The sequence below is a fragment of the Falco biarmicus genome, chromosome 3, assembly GCF_023638135.1.
Source record: "Falco biarmicus isolate bFalBia1 chromosome 3, bFalBia1.pri, whole genome shotgun sequence".
Taxonomy (NCBI): domain Eukaryota; kingdom Metazoa; phylum Chordata; class Aves; order Falconiformes; family Falconidae; genus Falco; species Falco biarmicus.
The window spans coordinates 29,146,453-29,168,951 of NC_079290.1; the positions used below are offsets into that span (position 1 = coordinate 29,146,453).

General features: G+C 39.0%; 1 protein-coding gene across 8 annotated transcripts in view; it reads right to left on the reverse strand.

Annotated features, from left to right (window-relative positions):
- The window catches only part of VPS13B (vacuolar protein sorting 13 homolog B), a 477,114-nt gene that overhangs the window by 255,747 nt on the left and 198,868 nt on the right, over positions 1-22,499 (reverse strand). For all 8 annotated transcript variants that reach the window (XR_008820995.1, XM_056333224.1, XM_056333225.1 and 5 more), the window contains one exon: positions 11,324-11,433. Coding sequence is in view for 7 of the 8 variants with exons in the window: in XM_056333224.1 (XP_056189199.1) it covers positions 11,324-11,433 (110 nt within the window). In the remaining variant the exon portion in view is untranslated. The remainder of the gene's footprint in view (positions 1-11,323; positions 11,434-22,499) is intronic.

Below are 22,499 nucleotides of genomic sequence, written 5' to 3' on the forward strand. Positions count from 1 at the left end.
TTGGTTAGGTGTATTACATTCCAGTGCTTTAAAGCATGATGAATCTGGAAGACGCGCAATGTCTTCTCCTTATTTGTTCCTGTACATCACTAAAGAGGTCCTCCCTGCACGGCTGGGTTTACATCTACTCCATTACTGAAATGCTCATTAAATTAGGCAGCAACACACAGATGTGTACAGAACAGCCAAAGAGAATGACAGAAATATGCAGCTATACATCTTTCTATTATACATCTACATGTAAGTGTAGGTAGACATTTTTGATAGTTTAGTCTTTACTACAATTAGTTATTTTATCTCACAGAAATGACTAATGTAAGGAAAGTATTGACCAGCCATGAAGGCTTTACAGTAATGTGCATTTGAGAAAGATTACATGCACTCATTTATATATTGACTGCAAAAAGTACCACATACCTGACTGTCTCACATCAAAGTATAGCTAATGCTTTTTTACCAAGGAAAACAAACTCTTCAAATATTTATCTGTGCAAAGCTAAGTATGGGCTTTTATAAGAGAGTAAATATATGAAAACCACTACTGATTTACAAAAATAAAACAAGCTACATCTGAAAAAATCTTCAAAAAATAGTCAACATAAAATATCAAATTTCTGCAAACAAGGCCTCTAAATGTAGCTTTGTTTTGCTTTTTAATAGGCAGGCAATGTTAACAAGCAGTAAACAGCATTCACAGAGGTCAATCTCCATAGTGGTATCTTTCCCAAATTCTGTTCAAATTAGCCTTTCGTAAAACATTAAAGAGCACAGCTTTTCAACATGGATTTCAGACCAAAGAAATAAAACAGGCTTAAGCATACATTACAGATACGTTGAGTTAAAGAACTGTTAAAAAGCTGTAACTTAAAAAGTAAAGCAACTGGTGCACATACTACACTAACACATCTTACACACTTCACAAAAACAATCCATACAGACTAAAGTATCTAAAAAAAATGAAGGGCAATTTTGACTAAAACATAGAAGAACATTAAAAAAAAATTCAACTCAAACTTCTGTGCCAGTTTAAACCCTGCTAAAATCAAGTACAGGTTCATAATCATCAAGAAGAGTACGTAAAATGTCTTTCAAATTTACTGCTCCAGCTTCATGGATAACTACCAGTTACTGAAAAACAATGTTGGTAACAAAAGCCTATTTCATAAAAGGCTAACAAATTCCGGGGGGGGGGGGGGGGGGGGGGGGGGGGGGGAAGTGATTATTTTTAACACCCAGATAATGTAAAATACTTGATTTTGATGTGGAACTTATGGATGGACTGCGACATATCTGGCTCATACTAATTTTCCTTTGAGCAGTCACACAGACTGTATATAAAACAGAATAATCAGATTTTTATCAGATTTATTCTTAATGCATTGATTCTTAAAATGTAGAGCTGAAGAGCAAAACATTTACATTCAAAAAATTTACCCATGTATCCAACATAATATTCTTTATAAACACTGATATCTTTAAATATTTCTTAGTATTGCCATTTCATAAGTATAACACACCAAATGTCAATACAAAAAAAATTGTCATTCAATAACTTCCTCCAGAATGCTTTTCATCTATTCTTCAGGTTTTGAACTGAAAGAAAGCAAAATCGGAGGGTTTTTTTAATTTATTCTGTCATATTAAGTACTAAAAAGTTGAGAAGCAATGTATTAAACATTTGAACTATTACATAATAGGTTAATTAAAAAATGGCATGAAAAAGTCACTCTTTATCATATACATTAAGCCAGGCTGGATGGGGCTTTGGACAGCCTGGTCTGGTGGAAGGTGTCCCTGCCCATGGCAGGGGGGTTGGAACTACATGACTTTTAAGGTCCCTTCCAGCCCAAACCGTTCTGTGATTCTATCAAGCTCTGGTTGTTGTGGTTTTTCTTTTTCTTTTCTAACAATTTGCTGCATGTGTAGAAGGTGCTGAAGTAAAATATCTTTAAGATATGTCTAGTTATACAAGTGAAAACCTAAGGATTTTGGAAGTAAGGTTTGAACTCCAAGTTGCAGTACTCTGATTTATAACGTTTATTCCTTACTCTGTACCAAGACTCAAAGTTATTTCAGCTCAGTATTATAAATAATAAACTAATACAGCTTAAGAAAATCAATTCCAGCAATTGCTGCCACTTTAATATATGTTCTGTCTTGGGCGTTCTGAGTTTGGGGTTTTTTTTAACCCACTAGCTGGCAAAGGTTTCTTCTGGTGGTGATTACTGCACACTGTACAGCACAGCGCTTGAAACAGGAAAGATGATCTTCCAGTAGTTTCTTTTTCTAGACAAAGCAGCATGTAGTATTTTGCTGTGCTGATTATCTGGAAAGACCATCAGCTGGTGATTAGGTGAAAACACTCTCATGACAACAATTATCTTTTCCTTACCTCTTCCCCTCTCTGTTATCAACCTGTGGAGGATTTTTTCTCCCTTTTTCTGACACTAAACTGTATTCTCTTCCGTTTGTACATTATTCAGAGCCGTTAGATATGAAATCAACACAAAATATTTTTGAAAAAATGTGTATAAGCTGTATAAGTATTATGTAATCTTAACTAACTCCTTGTGTTCACTTGAGTTTAAAAAAGGAAAGGAGTGGGAGGGCAAAAGAGCTAAAAAAGAGCCAACTGAAACATTTAATTGTCTACGGGAATACACATTGAAATGAAGTCAGGAAACTCATAAGCTGCTTTTCTGCCTGCAAAAGGCTTAGGTACTGAATGCCTTCTTCACCTCAGTCTTTACTAGCAAGACCAGCCTTGAAACCCAGCTACTTGGAGACTAATGGGAAACGATGAAGCAAGGAAGATGGAACCCTCAGTGGAAGAGGACAAGGACAGGGAATACCTCTAAACATATGTAAGTCCATGGGTGCTCATGGGATGCAGCCACAAGTGCCGAGAGAGTTGGCAGATGTCATCACAAGGTCACTTTTGATGTTCTTTGAACAATCATGGCAATTGGGAGAGGTGCCTGAGGACAGGAAGAACGTAACTGTCACTTCTATCTTCAAGGGCAAGAAGGAAGACCCAGCCAGCCAGCCTCAGTCCTTGGGAATGTGACGGAACAACTAATCCTGGAAACCACTTGCATGCATATGAAGGACAAGAAGGTGACTGGGAGTAATCAGCATAGCTTCATCAAGTGGAAGTCATTCTTGACCAATTTGTCAACATTTTATGATTAAATGATTGGCTTGGTAGATGAAGGGAGAGCAGTGGCTATTGTCTACCTTGACTTCAGTAAGGCCTTTGATGCTGTCTCCCATAAGATCTTCACCAAGAAGCTCATGAAGTAGGGACTGGAAGAACAGACAGTGAAGTAGACTGAAAACTCGTTGAATGGCTGGGCCCAGAGCACAGTGGTCAGTGGAGCAAAGTCTAATTGGACTCCAGTAAGTAGTGATGTACCCTGGGGTCAACAAGGGGTCCAATCCTGTTCAATATCTTCATTAATAGGAGGAACGATTACTATGCCAAAGGGTTGTGCTGCTATCCAGAGGGACTGTGACAGGCTGGAAAAATGGGCTGACAAGAATCTCATGAAGTTCAACAATGAGGAGTACAAAGTCCTGCAAATGGAGAGGACCAACCTCACATGCCAGTATATGCTGAGCGCTGCCCAGCTGGAAAGCAGCTTTGCAGAAATCATCCTGGTGGACACCAGATTGAACAACAGCCAACAAACTGACCTTGCTGCAGACAAGGTGAATGGTGTCCTGGGCTGCACTAGACAAAGTACTGCCAGCAAGTCAAGGGAAGTGATCCTTCACCTCTATTCAGTGCTGGGTCTAGTTCTGGACTCCCCAGTACAAGAGAGACATGGACATACTGGAGAGAGTCCATCAAAGGGTCACGAAGATGATTAAGGGACTGGAGCATCTTTCATACAAGGGACGGTTCAGCCTGGAGAAGAGAAGGCTCATGGAGGACCTCAAAGTATAAAAATACCTGAAGGGAGGGTGCAAAGAAGATGTAGCCAGGCTTTTCTCTGTGTGGTGCCCAGTGACAGAACCAGAGCAACGGGCACAGACTGAAAGACAGAAAGCTCCCTCTGAATGTGAAGAATCATGTTTTTACTGTAGGTGATGACTGAGCACTGAACGGGCTCCTTATTGAGCAAGACCTCATACAACTTACTGTAATAACTAACAGGATTTTTCAGACTTCACACATAAGAAAACTAAAGAGTTTGCTTTGACTTCTGTTCAAAGAGAGATGTTAATTCTACTCCTAACTAATATCAACACAAGCAGCACTGGCTTTGCCATATCACCTTTTAACGAAAACATGCTGCACATTATACCGTACAGTATGCACAGAGATGACAGAACTTACTACTACAAACTGTTTCAGTAGTTTCCTCTATTATTACTGGGAAAATTTACAAATTATAAACTTGCAACAAACATGTTAAATTAAGGACATCAAAAGCATGCAATAAACCTCTGTGCTTCTTTTTGTGTTTTGTACATATAGACTCATTATTTCATTTCTACCAAACCAAATTTTGTAAGAAGTGCTACTACCCATGATGAAAATTCAGTTATGCTCCTCAGAATGGCATTATTCTGACCTGTGCCCAGTATCACCAACTAGGTAAAAGGTAATAATGGACAAGCCAATAGATACAGAAGCGGCTTATTTTATGCAATGCTTTCACTTCAGCAAAGAAACTCAAGAACTACACCACTTTATTTCTAGTAGGCATGAGAAGAATTCAAAAGCAATACGCAGATCCGTTCAAGCATTGGATTTTTAGACTCCAATGTTCCCATTGTTTCTGTGCTTCAAAGGGGACAATGGAAAACTTAGACATGTGTGTTGAAATTCAGAATGGATACAGAAAAACAAGTTATATTTACATCCATTTACCCTAGACCATATAGCCACAACAGCAACCACACATATCATTATTCAAATACATAACCGCAGCCACATTTTCATATGCAGTGACATTTTGTAACAAGAAGGTAATATGCTACAATGCCATTCGCTGAAAGCATCTGGCACTAAATATTGCACTGTATTTCAAAAATTATGCAGAAGCCTTAAAGACTGGTTCTATTTTCAATGTTTCCTCTTTTTTTAATTTTATTTTGCAAGTTAATTTAAAATAAATGTAAGGATAAATGATGTAATTTGCACACCATACAGAAAAATAACTTATGTAGAAGGGTTGCATATCAAGTGAATTTCCAAATTCTGGACTTTGTGTTTATCTAAAGAAAATGTTAATCCCCTTCTCCTGCAAACAGTTGTCATACATAAAATTCCATATAGGAACAAGTCAGAAAATTTCCTTCTAATGATAATGGAAGCAGCAAAAAAAATTAGTGTAGTCTTAATACCCAGGATTTTAAAATCTTTTACTTCTAGCCTAAATATATGAATAACCTGTTAATATTCAGTGATTATTGTACCCAACTTCACTTTTCATTTAAATAGCTTCTCTCTCCTTTTTGTGTTTACCTTTAGTCAGACCTTTTAAATCCTCATTTATCATTCATCACATTTTTTCAGACACCATTTCAGAACATATAAGGACACATAACATAGTGTACTAGATAGTACATAAACACGGTTAAAGAGTTTGTAACCTTAATGTACAAAATAGACACAGTTGGTAAAGGAGGGGAGAAAGTATCAAGTAACATCTGTACAAAGTAAGTAACATAATGGCCTCAGCTATCACACTAGTTCTACAATTACTAGCTGCTGGGAAGCAAATAGAGTCATTTTAGTGATAGTCTAACAGTAATAAAGGAAAAGCTGTAGTCTTTACTGGGCCATGTGTACCCCACACCCCAACACAACAGTTTTTCTGCTTCTTCTATTCATTGTATAAAGTATCAGGAAGGCCAAAGAGAATTACTATTCTTGGTAGCTTCATCACCTTAATATTAAAGAAGACACAGTATGGCTTTATGGAAAAAGTAATTGAAAATTTACATCTTTTGTAAAAACTCATTTACTTCCATACTTACTTCTGTCCTATCATGTTTCAGCTTACAATGTTAAGTATGTTCTGGTATTTCTAACTTTTAGTGCTTTCAGACACCAATCCATTACATTACACACAGTGAGTATTTCAGTAAAGACATACATTATATGTACTACCAAACTGGCATTATAAACCTAAGAATCCAGGAGTAATGATTAAAAGGTAAACAAATCTGAAGTTCCGGTACGTAAAGGCATAACTATTTCTGAGGAGCCAGACAATCAGAAGCTTTCATGGCTATAGCTGTGGTTCCAAATAAATTAATAATTTAACTTATTGAACTCAAAATGTTATTACTTGATAGCATGTGTACACAGAACCAAACATACTAAAACATTATAAGAATCTGTTTTCAGATAAAACTCACAATTTTGACCTGCTCAAAATGACAGAGCAAAACACCTCTTTTAAGCAGAAATTAAAATTTAAAATATCTTAACAATTAAGATATCTGAATCACACATCAAACTTCTAAAGTGATGTACTTTATTTTCTTCCATTGCAGTTCTGTAAGACTGATGGTTATAGAATCATAGAACCATTCTGTTGGAGAAAGACCTTTGAGATCGTGAAGTCCAACCATTAACCCAGCACTGCCAAGTTCACCACTAAACCATGTCCCTAATCACCACATCTATGCATTTTTTAAACATCTCCAGGGATGGCGGTTCCACCACCTCCATGGGCAGCCTGTTCCACTGCTTGACCACCCTTTCAGTGAAGAATGTTTTCCTAATATCCAATCTAAACCTCCCCTGGTGTAACATGAGGCCATTTCCCCTTGTTCTGTTGCTTGTTACTTGGGAGAAGAGACCGACCCCCCCCTGCCTACAGCCTCCTCTCAGGCAGCTGCAGAGAGCAATGAGGTCCCCCTTGAGACTCCTCTACAGGCTTAACACCCCCAGCTCCCTCAGCCGCTCCTCACAAGACCTGTGCTCCAGACCCTTCACCAGCTCCGTTGCCCTTCTCGAGACACACTCCAACACCACTACGTCCCTCTTGAAGTGAGGGGCCTCACCAGTGCTGAGTACAGGGGGACGATCACCGCCCTGGTCCTGCTGGCCACACTCTCTGATACAGGCCAGGATGCTGTGGGCCCCCTTGCCCCCCCGGGCACACTGCTGGCTCATGCCCAGCCGGCCGTCAGCCAGCTCCCCCAGGCCCTTTTCCCCCAGGCAGCTTCCCAGCCGCTCTGCCCCAGCCTGCAGCGCTGCCTGGGGCTGCTGTGACCCAAGGGCAGGGCCCGGCACTTCTCCGCGTTGAACCTCGTACAACTGGGCTTGGCCCATTGGTCCAACCTGTCCAGATCCCTCTGCAGAGCCTCCTGCCCTCCAGCAGAGCAACACTCCCACCCAGCTTGGTGTCACCTGCAAACTTACTGAGGGTGCCCTTGTCCAGATCATCGATAAAGGTATTAAACAGGACTGGCCCCAGCACTGAGCCCTGGGGAACGGCACTTGTGACCAGCCACTGGCTGGATGTTACTCCATTCACCCCCACTCTTCGGGCTCAGCCATCCAGCCAGCTTTTAACTCAGCATAGAGTGTGCCTGTCCAAGCCACAAGGAGCCCGTTTCTCCAGGAAAATTATGTGGGAGAGTGTCAAAGGTTTCACTAAGGTCCAGGTAGACAACATCCACAGCCTGTCTCTCATCCACTAGGTGGGTCACCTTGTCACAGAAGGACATCAGGTCAGTCCAGCAGGACCTGCCTTTCATAACCCCATGCTGGCTGGGCCTGATCCCCTGGTTGTCCTGCACATGCTGTGATGGCGCTCAGGATGACCTGCTCCACAACCTTCCCTGGCACCGAGGTCAGGCTGACAGGCCTGTAGTCCCCTGGATCCTCCTTCCAGCAGATGGGTGTCACATTGCTTGACCTCCCGTCTTCTGGGACCTCCCCAGCTACCCAGGACTGTTGACAAATGATGGAAAGCGGCTTGGTGAGCTCCTCTGCCAGCTCCCTCAGTAACCTCAGGTGGATCCCACGTGACCCCATAGACTTGTGTGTGTCCAGGTGGAGCACCAGGTCGCTGACTGTTTCCTCCTGGATTGTGGGACTTTATTCTGCTCCTCATCCCTGTCTCCCAGCCCAGGGGGCTGAGTAGCCTGAGGGTAACTGGCCTTGCTATTAGAGACTGAGGTAAAGAAAGCATTAAGTACCTCACCCTTTTCCTCATCCTCCGTGGCAGTGTTTCCCCCCGCCATCCAATACAGGATGCATATAATCCTTGGCCCTCTTTTTGTTTCTAATGCATTTATAAAAACATTTTTTTTTACCGTTTACAGCAGTGGCCAGCCTGAGTTCTAGTTGGACGTTTGCCTCTCTAATCTTTTCCCTGCATAACCTTGTGACATCCTTACAGACCTCCTGAGCTCCCTGCCCCTTCTTCCAGAGGTGGTAAACTCTCCTTTTCCCCCTGAGTTCCAGCCAAAGCTCTCTGTTCAACCAGGCTGGTTGTCTTCCCCGCTGGCTCGTCTTTCGGCATAGAGGGACAGCCTGCTCCTGCACCTTTGAGACCACCTTGCTGAAGAATGCCGTCTTCCTGCACCTTGGCCCTTCAGAGCTCTCTCCTAAGGGACTCCATCAACCAGGCTCCTAAACAGGCCAGAGCCGGCCCTCCGGCAGTCCAAGGCAGTGGTTCTTCTGACTCTCCTCCTTACTTCTCTAAGAATCAAAAGTACATCTCTTGATCGCTATGCTCAAGGCGTCCTCTGACCACCGCATCACCCACCAGCCCTGACCTGTCTGTAAAGAGCAGGTCCATTGGGACATCTCCCCCGGCTGGCTCCCTGACCAGCTGTGTCAGGCAGGCATCTTCCACACACTCCAGGAACCTCCTAGACATTTTCCTCTCTGCTGTGTTGCATTTCCAGTGGACATCCAGTATATTGGATCTCCCATGAGAACAAGGACTAGCAATCTTAAGACTTCTCCCAGCTGCTTGTAGAATATTCCATCTGCCTTTTCATCCTGGTTAGGCTGTCTATAACAGACTCCCACTAGGATATCCGTATTGTTGGCCCTTCCCCTCATTCTTACCCATGAACTCTCAACCCTGCTATCACCCATCACTAAGCTCCAGGCAGTCAAAACACTCCCTGACATACAGAGTTACCCCACTGCCTCTCCTTCCCTATCTATCCTTTCTGAAGAGTTTATAGCCATCCATCACAGCACTGCACTCATGTGACACATCCCAACCACACTTCCGTGATGGAGATGATGTCTCTGTCTTTCTGCTGCGCAATGGCTTCCAGCTCCTCCTGTTTATTGTCTGTGCTTCAGATGTTGGCATAGGTGCACTTCAGCTGTGCAACTGATCTTGCCTCCAACGCCAGCATGCCACCCCCAGGCTCATCTCTAGTGAGGCTGGTATTATTCCTTTCCCCCTTCGTATCTAGTTTAAAGCCCTGCTAACTCCTGACCTAGGATAGAATAAAGGAAGAAAAGAGCTTTCTCAGTCGATAAAATTTTGACCATAACACCTGCTCAAAAGCATCATGTCTTACAGCTGTTCCATTAAATGTTCAAAAATTATTAACATAATACAGAGCATTTTTGTTTTGTTATACAAGCTACACCACGGTAATAAGCCAAACCTTTTCCCATAAGCAATATGCAAAGCCATAACTTTGACTAAAATCCTTATCTGAGTATAATTATAGTATTACATAAAGAAAAAAGTCTTTGGTTAAGAATAGTTTAATACAGCTATAGTTTCCTTTTCAAATGAAGTTTCTCCATGACTACTCCAGATATTGCAGATTTTATTATGTGCAGTCTATTACCACAGTTATGTTTAACAGTGAAACTAGTACAATGTTGACAGATTTATAAATTCACATTTAAAATAATTTCAAATGACTAAGGAACTCTAAATCACAGTAGAAATGTGATACAGTAATTTTAGTAAGAAATAGATCACTAAAAAATTTAGAAGGCTCTATAAGGTAATGACACAAATCACAAAATAGCTACTTAAAAAAAAATTGATTAGAATTTTTGCCACTGGTGCAGTGATCAAAACCATGGACAAATAGGTTTCCTAAGGTTATCACTAAACCTTTCTAGTCCCTCAGTATAAAAGAGCAATCAAAAGAGAAAGCATTGAGTAACAGCTGATTATATATGTTAATGTTAATGAAAGACTTCTATATGAACATTTGAAATAACCAGGCTCAATTACATTTTGGAAGGATACATAACAGTACTGCAAAAGTAAATAAATCTCTTTTAAAAAAGCCATATACCAGGAAATGTTGTGGTGCCCTAGTTATGATGCTGAAATGAAGAGCAACTCAACACATTTAAAAATTATGTAAAGTTATTAAAATGATAAAGCAGCAATTGACAAACTGAAGGATTTGAGATGATGCTGGTGCAGAATGAGCTTAACAGGACTCAAATTAACGTTTGACAATCACTACCTAACAATGTTCTTTACACACAAGAAAGAGATCATGTTAATCCTCCCATTTCAAGGCCTCATCTGAAACTTCCCTGATGTGCACAGCGTTCCGTAATTATGCGACAAATACCAAAAGTTTCTTATATCAGCCACTTAATAATTGACCACTTAAAACTGAGACAGAACATCAGGCTACACAGACCACTAATTTCATCAATTATGACAAATTTAAGTTTAAGAACATTCTACTAACCTGCCAAAATAAAGTTAAGAATAAATTTAAAATCAAGTAAAACCTGTGTTCTTTCCAGGTCAGGAGTATGAGGCATGAAAACTTAGGTCAACAATACGTCAAAGAAAACACTGTGCCACACAGACCCACAGCCTTAACTTCTTGTACCTTTTCCAAGCACTTCATACGCAAATATGTGTTTTGACATTATATACAGAATCTGTTAAAACGTTCACTTACATCATTTTCAGAACTGTATAGTTCATCTCCACTAAAATGTGTTTTAATAAGAACAGTGATTCTGTAACAAGTTATACAATTATTGGATAGACCAACCTAAATGGTTAAAAAATGATTTACTATTCAGATTCAGGAGGCTTATGAGGTCGCAGTAGTTAAAACTAGTTGCAAAAATACTGATCCTAAACCACGACCGTTAAAAAAATATTCTCCCTATTCCTTTAACTTAATGTTATAAATGAAAACATTGTGAAATGAAAATTTTAATATGCAAAAGTTAACATTTTAAATAATTCAAAATAAGATCAACAGCATGTGCAGCGAACTATAAAATACAGGGTGAGAGAAAACAGTGGAACACGAATGTACTACTGACCTAATACAGAAGAGAAAGTTTCCCTTCCCCTACTCCTTTCCCTCCAAAAATACATACCTGTTGAATGTGTCTACTAGCTCGTTTCTGCGGTTGGTAGATAAGCCAACTATACAGGACTGGATCAACATTAATTGCTAATCCCTGTATGCTGGACAAGAGTACTGCACCTGTACACGGTAGAAAAGAAAAAAAATATGTGAACCATCTGCTAAAGAATTTCCATATATGGATTCATTTTTCTTGCAACAAATGATCTTTGATTAAGACTTTTTGTTTGGACTGGACTTACATATATATTTATTTTAAACTCCAATCAAGGGTAATAATTAAAGCATAAACTTCAATAACTTCTTGAAAGTGAGAAACTTGCCAGCACTGCCGGTATTATGGACACGGACACACACACAAAGAGCAGAGAATCACATTTTGATTTTGCTTATTACAATTTTTTTGCCAAGAAAAATGCTTGTTTTCACAAAGTTGTGTGTGTAACCAAATATACTCAACACCTTTCCTCAGATTCTCAGCCAACAATAACATTATGCAAGAAACAAGTCAATGAGACCCTTGACAGAAAGAGAAGAATATAATGCATGACTCCCCCCAACCTCAATAAAGAACAATTTGGTCTAGGACAGTGGGTTCTTTTAATAAAGACAGGTCCACTTGAGGTTAGTGGTCTACCCGAAGCTGCTCAGTACAAACATTTTTCATGTAAATGTGGTTATAAATATTCTTTAGTGGACTAGGTAGGTAAAATTAGGCACATTTTTTAACTCTGCTAATACTGGCAGTCTCAGTACTGTGAGCTCTTAGGATTTTATCCTAAGTTTTACAATATTATCTTATTTCCTTTAAATCTCACTTTTGAAGTCCTAGAATTACAAGATAGGGCTACTGTATCTTCATTTCTTAAAAGTAAACTTCTAGTTTTCTGATGCTTGTGAAGAAAAACTGACATAGGAAGCATTAAAACTCAAATTAGGAGAAAAACTATTCTCAGTATCCAGAAATCTTAGCATATACTTCAAGCGAAGCACACTAAAACGTAATTTATGAAGCACCATTTCTGTTAAACCTGCATTAAAAGTCTGATGATATATTAGTGAGAGTTTTGTTTTAATAGCAGAGAAAAAGTATCTATTGCAGCAGAACTTAATCAGAAGCAAATAGATTAATATAATACAGAGGTATCAATTATATTGAAAAAATAGTACTAGCGAGTAGTAATAGGCAGCTATCTTTTGACAGAAGTTTTGCAATTTTACAACAAATAAGTAAATGGAATAATGAAATTAACTAAATAAATTCAAAACAGAAATCCTGGTTACTGGAAGGTCCCAACACCAAGTTCTAGAGAATTACAGTAGTTCAGTAATTCAAAGAATCACAGTTCCTAAAGCAATATATACTATATTTACTCTGTAGTACACAATATAATTACACAGCAATCTGAATTCAATCATAAACTCAAATTCAGAAAGCTTGTCACACAATTCAATGTACTTTCCAAAAACCAGCAAAAACATACGCCTCAAAACACATAATACATCACCAAAACTGTAAACAGAAAAAAAAGAAGTTATGACTTTATTGTACACAACAAGATTTTAAAACCAGCTGAATTCCAAATGGCAGAAGGCCCACCAACCTGGGGCAAGGCAAGCAAAGCCTGATGAATACAATGGGAAAATGGCAGTCAAGAAATACTCAAAGATAATTCATTTGCCTAGAACAGGCTTGTAGTTGGAACACACACTGTGAAGAGCTCCTATATGCAGACTAGTCTATGTGATCTGATGGTTTTAAATGTCAGTAATATACCTTAGAAATAAATCTGCAATTTAAAACAAAGCTGATGTCAAGCATAAAGTCAAGGGGTAATGTGCAAGAAGAGCGGTGAATATGCCTTGCAGTGGGATCTGGAGGAGACTAGAAAAAGTAAGCAGAAGGTAACAGAGGATTGATAAAGTATACACTATAATCATTAACTTTTATAAGCTACTTGGATGCCAAAATAAGAGAATCCTGCATCTTGAAGAGATACTGCCTGTTGTCAGCAATACTTAATGAAAGGTTTAATGTTTATGTGATGTGACAAGTGGGAGTCAGAGACCTCCCAAAGAGTGAGGAATACAGTCAGCCTACAGGCAAAGTCAACAAAAAATCCCATATTTATAACAGACTCCTGAAAAGAAGAAGAAGAAAAAAAAAAGTGTTACTGTAGCACATGATGCTCGTTACTTAATTTAGTTTCTTGTTTACTGCAAAAAAATTAGCTAAAACTAAGAAGTTCAATACAATTAAGTCATGCTTTGAACTGAAACTATCTTTTCCCTTCAATCAAGTCACACTAGCACAATCCCATAAAACTCTGAAGTACGGTAAAATAGAAAGCAAAATAGTTTATTTTTCCAGTTCTTTTGTCTTTGATAGTTTGTGTCTGGGAGGGAAAAAAAAAAAAAACTAAAAAAGCAGCACAAGTAGTCAGATAAGCAATTATATTATTTGCCTTTCAATTTGACTGTCAGGTAATTTTGGCCTTGTACCAAGCCACTTCTGTCACATTGAATTACTGAAATTTACTACCATATTTGCTGTTCGGCCACTATAGTCAACAAACAGTTTAACAACAAACACTTATGTAAAGTTTTCTGTGTAACAGCTTTACTCAAAATAAATAACTATGTGGACAAAGAAAAGTTTCTCAGATCTTTCTCCTCCCATTGCCCCCAAAAAACCCAACTCAAACATGTGTTTTCATGCCAAGAAATAAGAATCCCCCCTCCCCCACAGTTTTCCAGGAAGATCTCACTGATGTGAAGAACAAGCTGTAAGTTGGCAGCAGTCTCCTTCAACATCTAAGAAAAAAAATTAATTGCTATTTCGTCTCTGACAAAATGCAATGCTTGAGTTCCCTGGATTTCATTAAGACTGTGGTGAACTTTCTTTTCTCCCCTCCCCTTTTCTCCTTTTAATTGAATTTACATTTCAGAAAAAACAGACCTTAGTCCCATTCCATACTAGGTTCCTTTTCCTTATCCCAGCTCTTGCCAGAGTTATCTATTACATCTATCTAGTAACTGATTTTAAAAATATGAATTGAACCCAACACCACACAATCTTCAAACGTTTGAGAATTTCCTCAGAGTCACGGTGTTATCTGCCAGGCACAGTTTGGGCAAATAATTCCTTTCCACCCCAACGTTCAAGCTGTCCCCTGAAGGAACGAACCAAGGGGAGGCTGCAGGCAGACAGCAGAGGAGAAGGAACAGGAGGCAGCAGAGCACAGCTGCGCTTGGCACTCTTCATCCTGCAGACAAGCTCCTTGACAAGCTTTTTTGGGCTGACAGCTGCAGCAACAGCACTCGTCTTCCCAAGGGGCAAGGGGGGGAGGCTCGCAGAGGATAACCTGGGGCCTCCTGCACTTGGGCTGGCTCTGCCGCCAGCTCCTCCCACCTTGACGGCTGAGCAAAAGGCTGCTGGAGGAGCAAGGAGGAGCGGGGTCGCTACCCTGGGGCTCTAGCCCTACCCTCTCCTTCAAAAGGGAAATTCAAGTATATAGTAAGTGGGGCAAAAAGGGAATATGGTACTCCTCTGGTGAGGCAGAAGAGGACACCTGGGGGGTGCAGCTGCAGAAAAAAAGAGACCAGAGGTGAAGGCAGGACAGGTGAAATGAGGCAGAGTCAAGCAACAGAGTGGTGGTGCTGAGAGATGCTCAGCAGTGATGAAAAAATGCGAAAGGGCTTCAAATATCACAGAGACAGAAGAAAAGGATGAAGGCAGCAAGGTGCTGAAAGAGCAAGGCAGAGGTGGATGAGCACTTAGGGAAGGAGAAGGGAGATAGCAACATCTGGTGAAAACAGCTGTCTATTTGGATATGTAAGAATTTTGTGAAAGAGTAAACTGCATTACTGAGTCACTCCCAACATTTCAGTGAAAAAAAATTACTAGGAAGAGTAGACGATAACATTTCAATCATAAATTTACTTATTAGAAATCAACATTTAACACAGTAAACAGTAACAAACTATGATGCACTAGACATTGAGAAGCAGCCTTGCTATTTGCTGCAGAAATAAAATACATTTTTCTGCATGTAATAAAGGATCACTGTGGCAGAATTCTTCCTAAATTCTGTTCTGTGTGGATGCAGTATCCAAACACATCTATATTGCTATTTCCAGTAAAACCTTTTAACACATTTTAGATATTCCCCTATAAAATGAACTGGAAAACCTCCACAGGAAACTGACATTTAGTTATAGTTAATGGACACTTTCTATTTGGGAGGGATCACAAATATGAACAAAGGGAATGATCTACAATAAAAACAAACTTTGACAAGTTTTGTGTATTTTTAGTAACTAAGTAACTAAAGAAAACATTACACCATCTTGCTATATAAACCACACCACGAATTATTTTAGCATTGACCTCATGGCTCCTAGATGTCTCAGGATACGCGAATGATAAGCAGGTGCTGATACAGGTTGAGTTAGTATTAATTTAGTATTCAGTTATTTTAAATGACAACAGAATGAAGAATTAATCTTTTCACTTCTTATCTTATGGTTCTGACAGGCATTTCCACTAAGGCATACTGCAAAAATGCAGATCTGCATATTACACCCAAATGAAGAGTTCTTTTTTTATAAAAGTATACAGGTAATTAGTTCTTTCTGCTAGTTGACTCAGAACAGATGCACTGTAAATCACTAAATGTGGAAATATCTAACTCTGTTTAATTTTAGCCTGGAAGTCAACTAAGGGAAAAAGAGTGCTCTTTACTACTCTGCTTACTGCCAAAATGGCTCACTCACCCACATTCCAAACAGGCTTTACCAATTAGCTATCCTACGGCTCCACAGCCATTTTCAGTCACATCCCAAGCTGAATGATGAGGGCTGAAGCAGGAGTTAGAGACTGAAGTTTCACAGCATAAAAATTAAACCTGCAACCTTTTTGTCCACTTTGGAATACCAATAACAAGGCAATATGATTGTCCTGGAAAATAATCGACTTACGTAGGAGACCGAGTCCTGCATTTCATCCTGAAGTGCTGAGTCAGACAAGGGAAACAGGTATTTCAAGCTACAACAAAGTTTATGTGATTGTGAAAAATTATTTTTCATTACACCAGCTACAATAAGTTAATAATTTTTTCTAACTACTGAAATATATGTCTGCATGTCTCCCTATTCAAGGTTGACTTGAATGATTACAGATGGCCTTTTATGTAAACATTATCTCAATTTTATCTCAGAGAAAAATCTCCAAGTCTACTGTACTTTCATGGAGTTTTATGTACACCGAGTGCTTAAAATAACTCTAAGATCAATTAGTTCTGTTGCTTAGACCAGTATTAGAGTATTTCATTAAAACTGAAGTAGTGGGGTAGCATTTTCCCATGAACTAAGGCTCTTTGGTCTGTAACATCAAACAGTTCTTTCATACAATAGTTATTCTTTACTTAGGCATACACACAACAATATTTTAACGCTATTCCTTTTGGGTTCTCGTTTTTGTTTTTGTTTGTTTGTTTGTTTCTCTTTTTAAGAATAAGCTTTTGATCTTTGGAAACATTCAGCACGAATGTATCTCTATTGCTATCATGACCTTGTAACTCTCCTGCTGAGGTTTATAGCAGAAAAGCATCAAGTGCTGAAACAAAAGAGGTCAGCATCATTATTTTTATTTCAAAAATAGAGAAGGTGAGGCAGAGAGGTTATTAAATCACACAGCAGGACAGCAGGACCCAGGGATAGAATTCAGATGTTAAAGTTATGTGCGCAACCAATTACCTACTGTAACTAGAAGTAAAAATAAATGTAGTGGTGTGAATCATAACTAAATCACTTGGGCCCAATTTCAGTTGAACATTCTGATAAGCCATTGTTAGGACTAAAGAAAAGTCCTATCTCCATCAATACATATACTGATTTATGGAATTATAACACAGAATTATAGTCAAAGATATCACATAATGAGGTAAACCACAAAACTACTAAATACACTGATTAACAAAGGGCTGTATGTCAGGCATAATTTTTGTAAAGTACAAGGAGCCACATTTCTGCAAATCAATCCAAAGCAAGGTGTAGAACAACCCTCAGTTATTTCATATCATCTTTGCCCTCTGATGTTAAGAATGGAATTGATTCCACTTAGTATTTTGTTGTACCGAGGAAAAACGCTATGACATGTTGAGATGCAAGTTTTCACAAAAATGCAAGAACATTCATATTTAACCTGTTCCCTGTATGTTTTTGAAAAAAAAAAAAAAAAAAAAAAAGGTATCTTGAAAGGCTGCTTTGTTTTCCAAAATTCATTTCAGCAAAACTTTAATTTCCTTTAGAGAATATGGTGACGTTGGTTCATAGTATTCATAATATATATAAATATAAATAAAAATCATAATAATATTTCTATTAATAGGCAATAGCAATCAAGAAAAGTAGCACCTGTGTAGGCAGCTTTAGTATACATAAATGTCAGCTTTATTTAGATGATTACTGAACTGTCTCTATGAAAATGTAACAGCAATATTCCTATGCTGAGCTGCACAGCATCTCTTCCTTAACTTCAAGGTTTTTAATGCAAGGATGTCTCATTCAAGTATCATTTCCTCATATTCACCTTATATTTAACCATTGCACTTACTAATCTGTAATTATAAGGAGAATGAGAAGGTTTACATTCAACTGAAACAAAGGACTATACACGTAGAAAGGATATATTATAACGACTTCAAAACCATATTGTCAGGAATTGAATAAAATGATCATTTTAGAAAACACAAAGTGTTTAGAACACTTGCTTTGTTTTACTTATTTTTATTTTTTAAGGGGGGTGGGGGGTGTGTAAGAAATACAACGTTCAAGTTGCCCAGAGTTATGTTTCCATCCAGAAGATGTAGGGTGACCCAAACTGACTCCAAGCAGAGGTTGTTACTGGAGAGAGCACTACGCAAACGTTTATTCAGAAACCCAGAAGTTCTGACAACTAGCCACTTCAATTACAAAAGGTATCTACCAAAGCCTGGTCCCTTTGTCTTTTTTCACACCAAAGTTCCACTAAAAAGCTATCTAACATCTGACGTTGCAAATCTGATCATCTATCTGACTCTACATCCTTAGACAGTGTTTATTATGAAACTTCACGGATAAGATCTGCTCTGCTAGCATCGTGATACTTTCACATATGGAAGAGATAGCTCTCAGGCTACCAACAGTTCTGCCTCTGTATCTGGTCCCACCAGTTACCTGTATGACAAAGGTTACTTAGACCTCTAACTAATGCCATAAACTACATTAACTCGGTCATACCTGACCAGGTTGTCAGAACACTAACAGAGGTTTGAGAATTTTAGCTTGTTTAGCTCTGTGACAGAAGAATTCAAATAGGCATTGTAATGTCACGGCTGTTCCTTTTCACCTTCCATATGGAACCAGTACAACTCACAGTTACTCGATCTGGTGGATGAAGAGGAGACACTAAGTAGGAAGTTATTTGGTGCTCTGAAGAAACTATGAGGCAATTTACCTAATTTTTTATTTGCTCTATTTGGCTGAGACCTCCTTGCTCTTATTTTAAAGGCTGTGGTGGCCATTTTTTAGATTCACAGTAATTACATGAAGTGGATTTCTGATGAACTACAGAAAACAGATGCCTTCTCAAGCAGACTAGGAATGAAACGTTTGTATGGATATTTTTTGTTAAACAAGAATTTTGCTAATTACTGTATTTAATGGACTGAGATTAGCAATGAGAGTAAAGCAGCAAATCCCTTCTTTCATTTGATCCCAGGAATCTAGTGCTAATGTTGGATCATGTTCTACTCTGCAACAGAAATGTGAACAAATTTAATTATAAAATAAGAAATATGATGGCTCAAAACTAAGGAATCAACAGTCATAAGGACAAAGACTAGTTATGTAGTCTACTGGAATTCCCTACACGTATTCCACAAGGTTTCATAGAAGGCTTTTGAAAAAACTACACTACTTATAAGCAGTAAGTGAAGAAGTTAAACAGATAAATAATTTGAACCTGGTTCAAAACAAGTGATAGGAAAACACAGTAATTTTCACTATGGAAGAAGGTAAAGCCCTGCAGGGACCTAAGCTGAGCAAGACATTCCAGGAGATTAATGTGGTGACCAACCCTGCTGAGCTATGCAGAGTAACCAAGAACAGAGCTGATCGAAGAACTTCCAAAGTATCCCACCTGATTCAATACAGATAAACATACTTTTCCTACTATATCGCTGCCTCATATCTTAGCTTTACATATAAAATGATAACTGAGCTGACTGCTTTCACTCAGAAAACATTTCCGTTTATTCTAGAAAAGGGTTAGCTCAGTGTGCAGTAGGAAGGAAGAAAGAGGCAATAAAACAGAAAACATCATCTATACCACTGCATAAATCCATTGTGTATGCAGACACTGAGAACACTGAAGGCATGGCTGGTCAGTCAAAAGGGTCGTTTTAAGCATTCAGACCTGGAAACTTTTGTTTCACAATACCATTCATTCAGTATTTATGCTCCCTGATTCACTCTACGCTCCATGCCAAAAGCATTATACATTCTCCAAATCCCAGAGCAGAGAGCACAGAAATAAAAATGTATACACACATGTATCTTGAATTTCGCTTACTGGTTAAGTAATTTTCTTCATTTCTAAATGATTGCCTATTTACTACAGTCAACTCCAAAGCAAATGGGTTTTGAACAACTCCAGGTCCAAACCATCTGGATGTGGACCTCAGAGCCTTAGACAAACTGCAACAGCAGAACCTCCTTTCCAAACGCAATATGATTTGTAGATTTTTATGACTGTCTTGTTCTTGGTAAGTATGCATACAAATGTGTAAATACCACCAGCAGCTGTGCTTCAAATATTGTTTACACAGACATTAGTTGATGAAGATACGGGGGTCTCCAGATATGCAACAAATGAGTTCTAATCACCACAGCACAGTTTGATTAAAAAACCCTCCAAATTCCACACAGGAACTTCTGCACAGAGAGCTTCAGCTTTGCCTAAAAACTTCTACCTGCATGTAGATATTCCCAACCCTCTTTGAGGGAATGCTGGATATCAGAAAGACTGTTTTCTTGGTAAGGGAAGGCCTCAAACTGCCTATTTAACTAAATTAACTTTTTATTCTTGCAGGACAACAGGACTGCAAGAACAGCGAGAATCAAACAACCCTGCAACAGCCAGGTAGTGGACTGAAATTGAAACTAAAGCATCCTGATGGACAAACGACTTATCTTCAAGATCTAAAAGACAGCCTGCATGCTCCAGCTGAAAGCTTGCATAAAAGCAGGGCGAGGACCATAGTCGACTTGAATAAGCAATCTCTTGTGTGATCTTTCTTGCTGTGAATGAGGATGTTTTCAATAAGGGATAGACAAGGCTGAAAAACTATATGCCCTATTTTGAGATAGTTTAGTGCAGGGCTGCTAACTACGGCCCGCAGGCCGCATATGGCCCCCCAGGGTCCTCAATCCGGCCCCCAGTATTTACAGACACACACACCCTCCCCCCAGCCGGGGGTTGTGGGGGGAAACCAAGCAGCCGCAGATGACTGCCTGCCACTGCATCCGTGCACTGGCCCCTGTTTAAAAAGTTTGAGGACCCGGGGTTTACTGCAAGGTTGATCAGAGTGCAAGCTCCCAGGGGAGTTCTAGGTGAATAGCTCATAGGGAGCAAGAAAACACTGGAGAAACTTAGAGCAGAGGTCTCAAAGCTGATTTAAATAAGCTGGGTTTGAAAGTATTAGTCATATAGAACCATTCCTGGACTTGTGGTGCATCTGTGAAGTCAGATGTGGCACAAGGACATCAGAAAAGCAGCACAGATTCACTTTTGTCTTTGAAGGACAGACTTCCTCTTCACTTTATAACAAAGACATCTATAGCGGGTAATTCTCGGCCAGAAAAACAGCCAGGAAGATGACGTTACAATTATCAATATCTCATTCAGCTTTAAAAAGCAGAAAATAGCTGAGGTCTGCTCCAAGGCTCTGAAATAATGGGAAATAGATCCTTGCTGGAATACTTGGTTTTGTCCATGTCCCAGCAGGGAAGAGAGAAACATGCTATCATCTCTCTTCACGCAGAGAATAGTATCAGTCATGATCCAAATGTATGACCCTTAACTAAGCTATCAGAATGCCTAATTAGCCCTCTCAACTTTCTACTAAAAAAACCCAGCACGGTGAAGCTTCACTGTATTTCGTTTACAAACCATGATTTCTATGACCTGTAGGCAGTTAACCATGCATTGTAATATACATAAGCACACTGATATCAGGACTGCATCCTCCCTTTCTCTACGACTGCATTGGTAAGAGTGCTACCACACCACCTCTGCTACTGTAGCACAACATTACAGAAAGATTGTAAACTAATGATATAGCTAAAAGCCAGCAATGCCTCAATATATCTCCTCCTAAGTGATTTTCAATACAATCTCCTGTTTATTACTTTCATAATACAGGTTTTAAAGTAAAACCAGCAAATGCTCTAAAAACATCCAAGATGTTTTTTAATACAGTTCAGCTTCTGTATTTATAAACACCTCGCTATTGTCAGCGAAAATGCTATTTTGCAATTTCTTACAGCAGTATTCCTCTGGGAAATGCAACAGGATTCTTCCCCTATGGCAACAGGGCACCAAGGGAGCTATTTTCATTCCTTCTTCAGCAGCTGAACATTTGTAGTGTTGTGACTATGGATACCAACTGGTCTTGCACTTTCAGTTATAAAACTGAAATCTTTTCAGCAGTAGATACCTCATGTGCCTTCTCTTAAAAGTAATTTGAGTAATATACAGCTGTGGTCTCTTTCCTTATTTCTTAAAAATTACAGCTTCCCAGAGGCAACAGGAAACACAGAGAAGATTTCATATAATTTCTTAGGTGTTCGATTAAAAGAATACAGACACAGAGGTTGAGAAGTAAGAAAATATTATAGGAAAGCAAGCAAGCTTTACAGTAGAAATTCCACAGAAGATTATGCTATTCTATAGCAGAAATGTTAAGTAGAGGAAGAATAGGAAACTATGTGTCTTCTAAACAGAAAGTCCTAATTAATTCATATATTCCTGTATATTGTTTAAGAAGACTTCATGCTTTACACCAGTGATACAAGATAGCAATAAATAGCATATAAATTAGTTGCCAAACAATGAGCCAGAACAAAAATAGCCACAGTACATT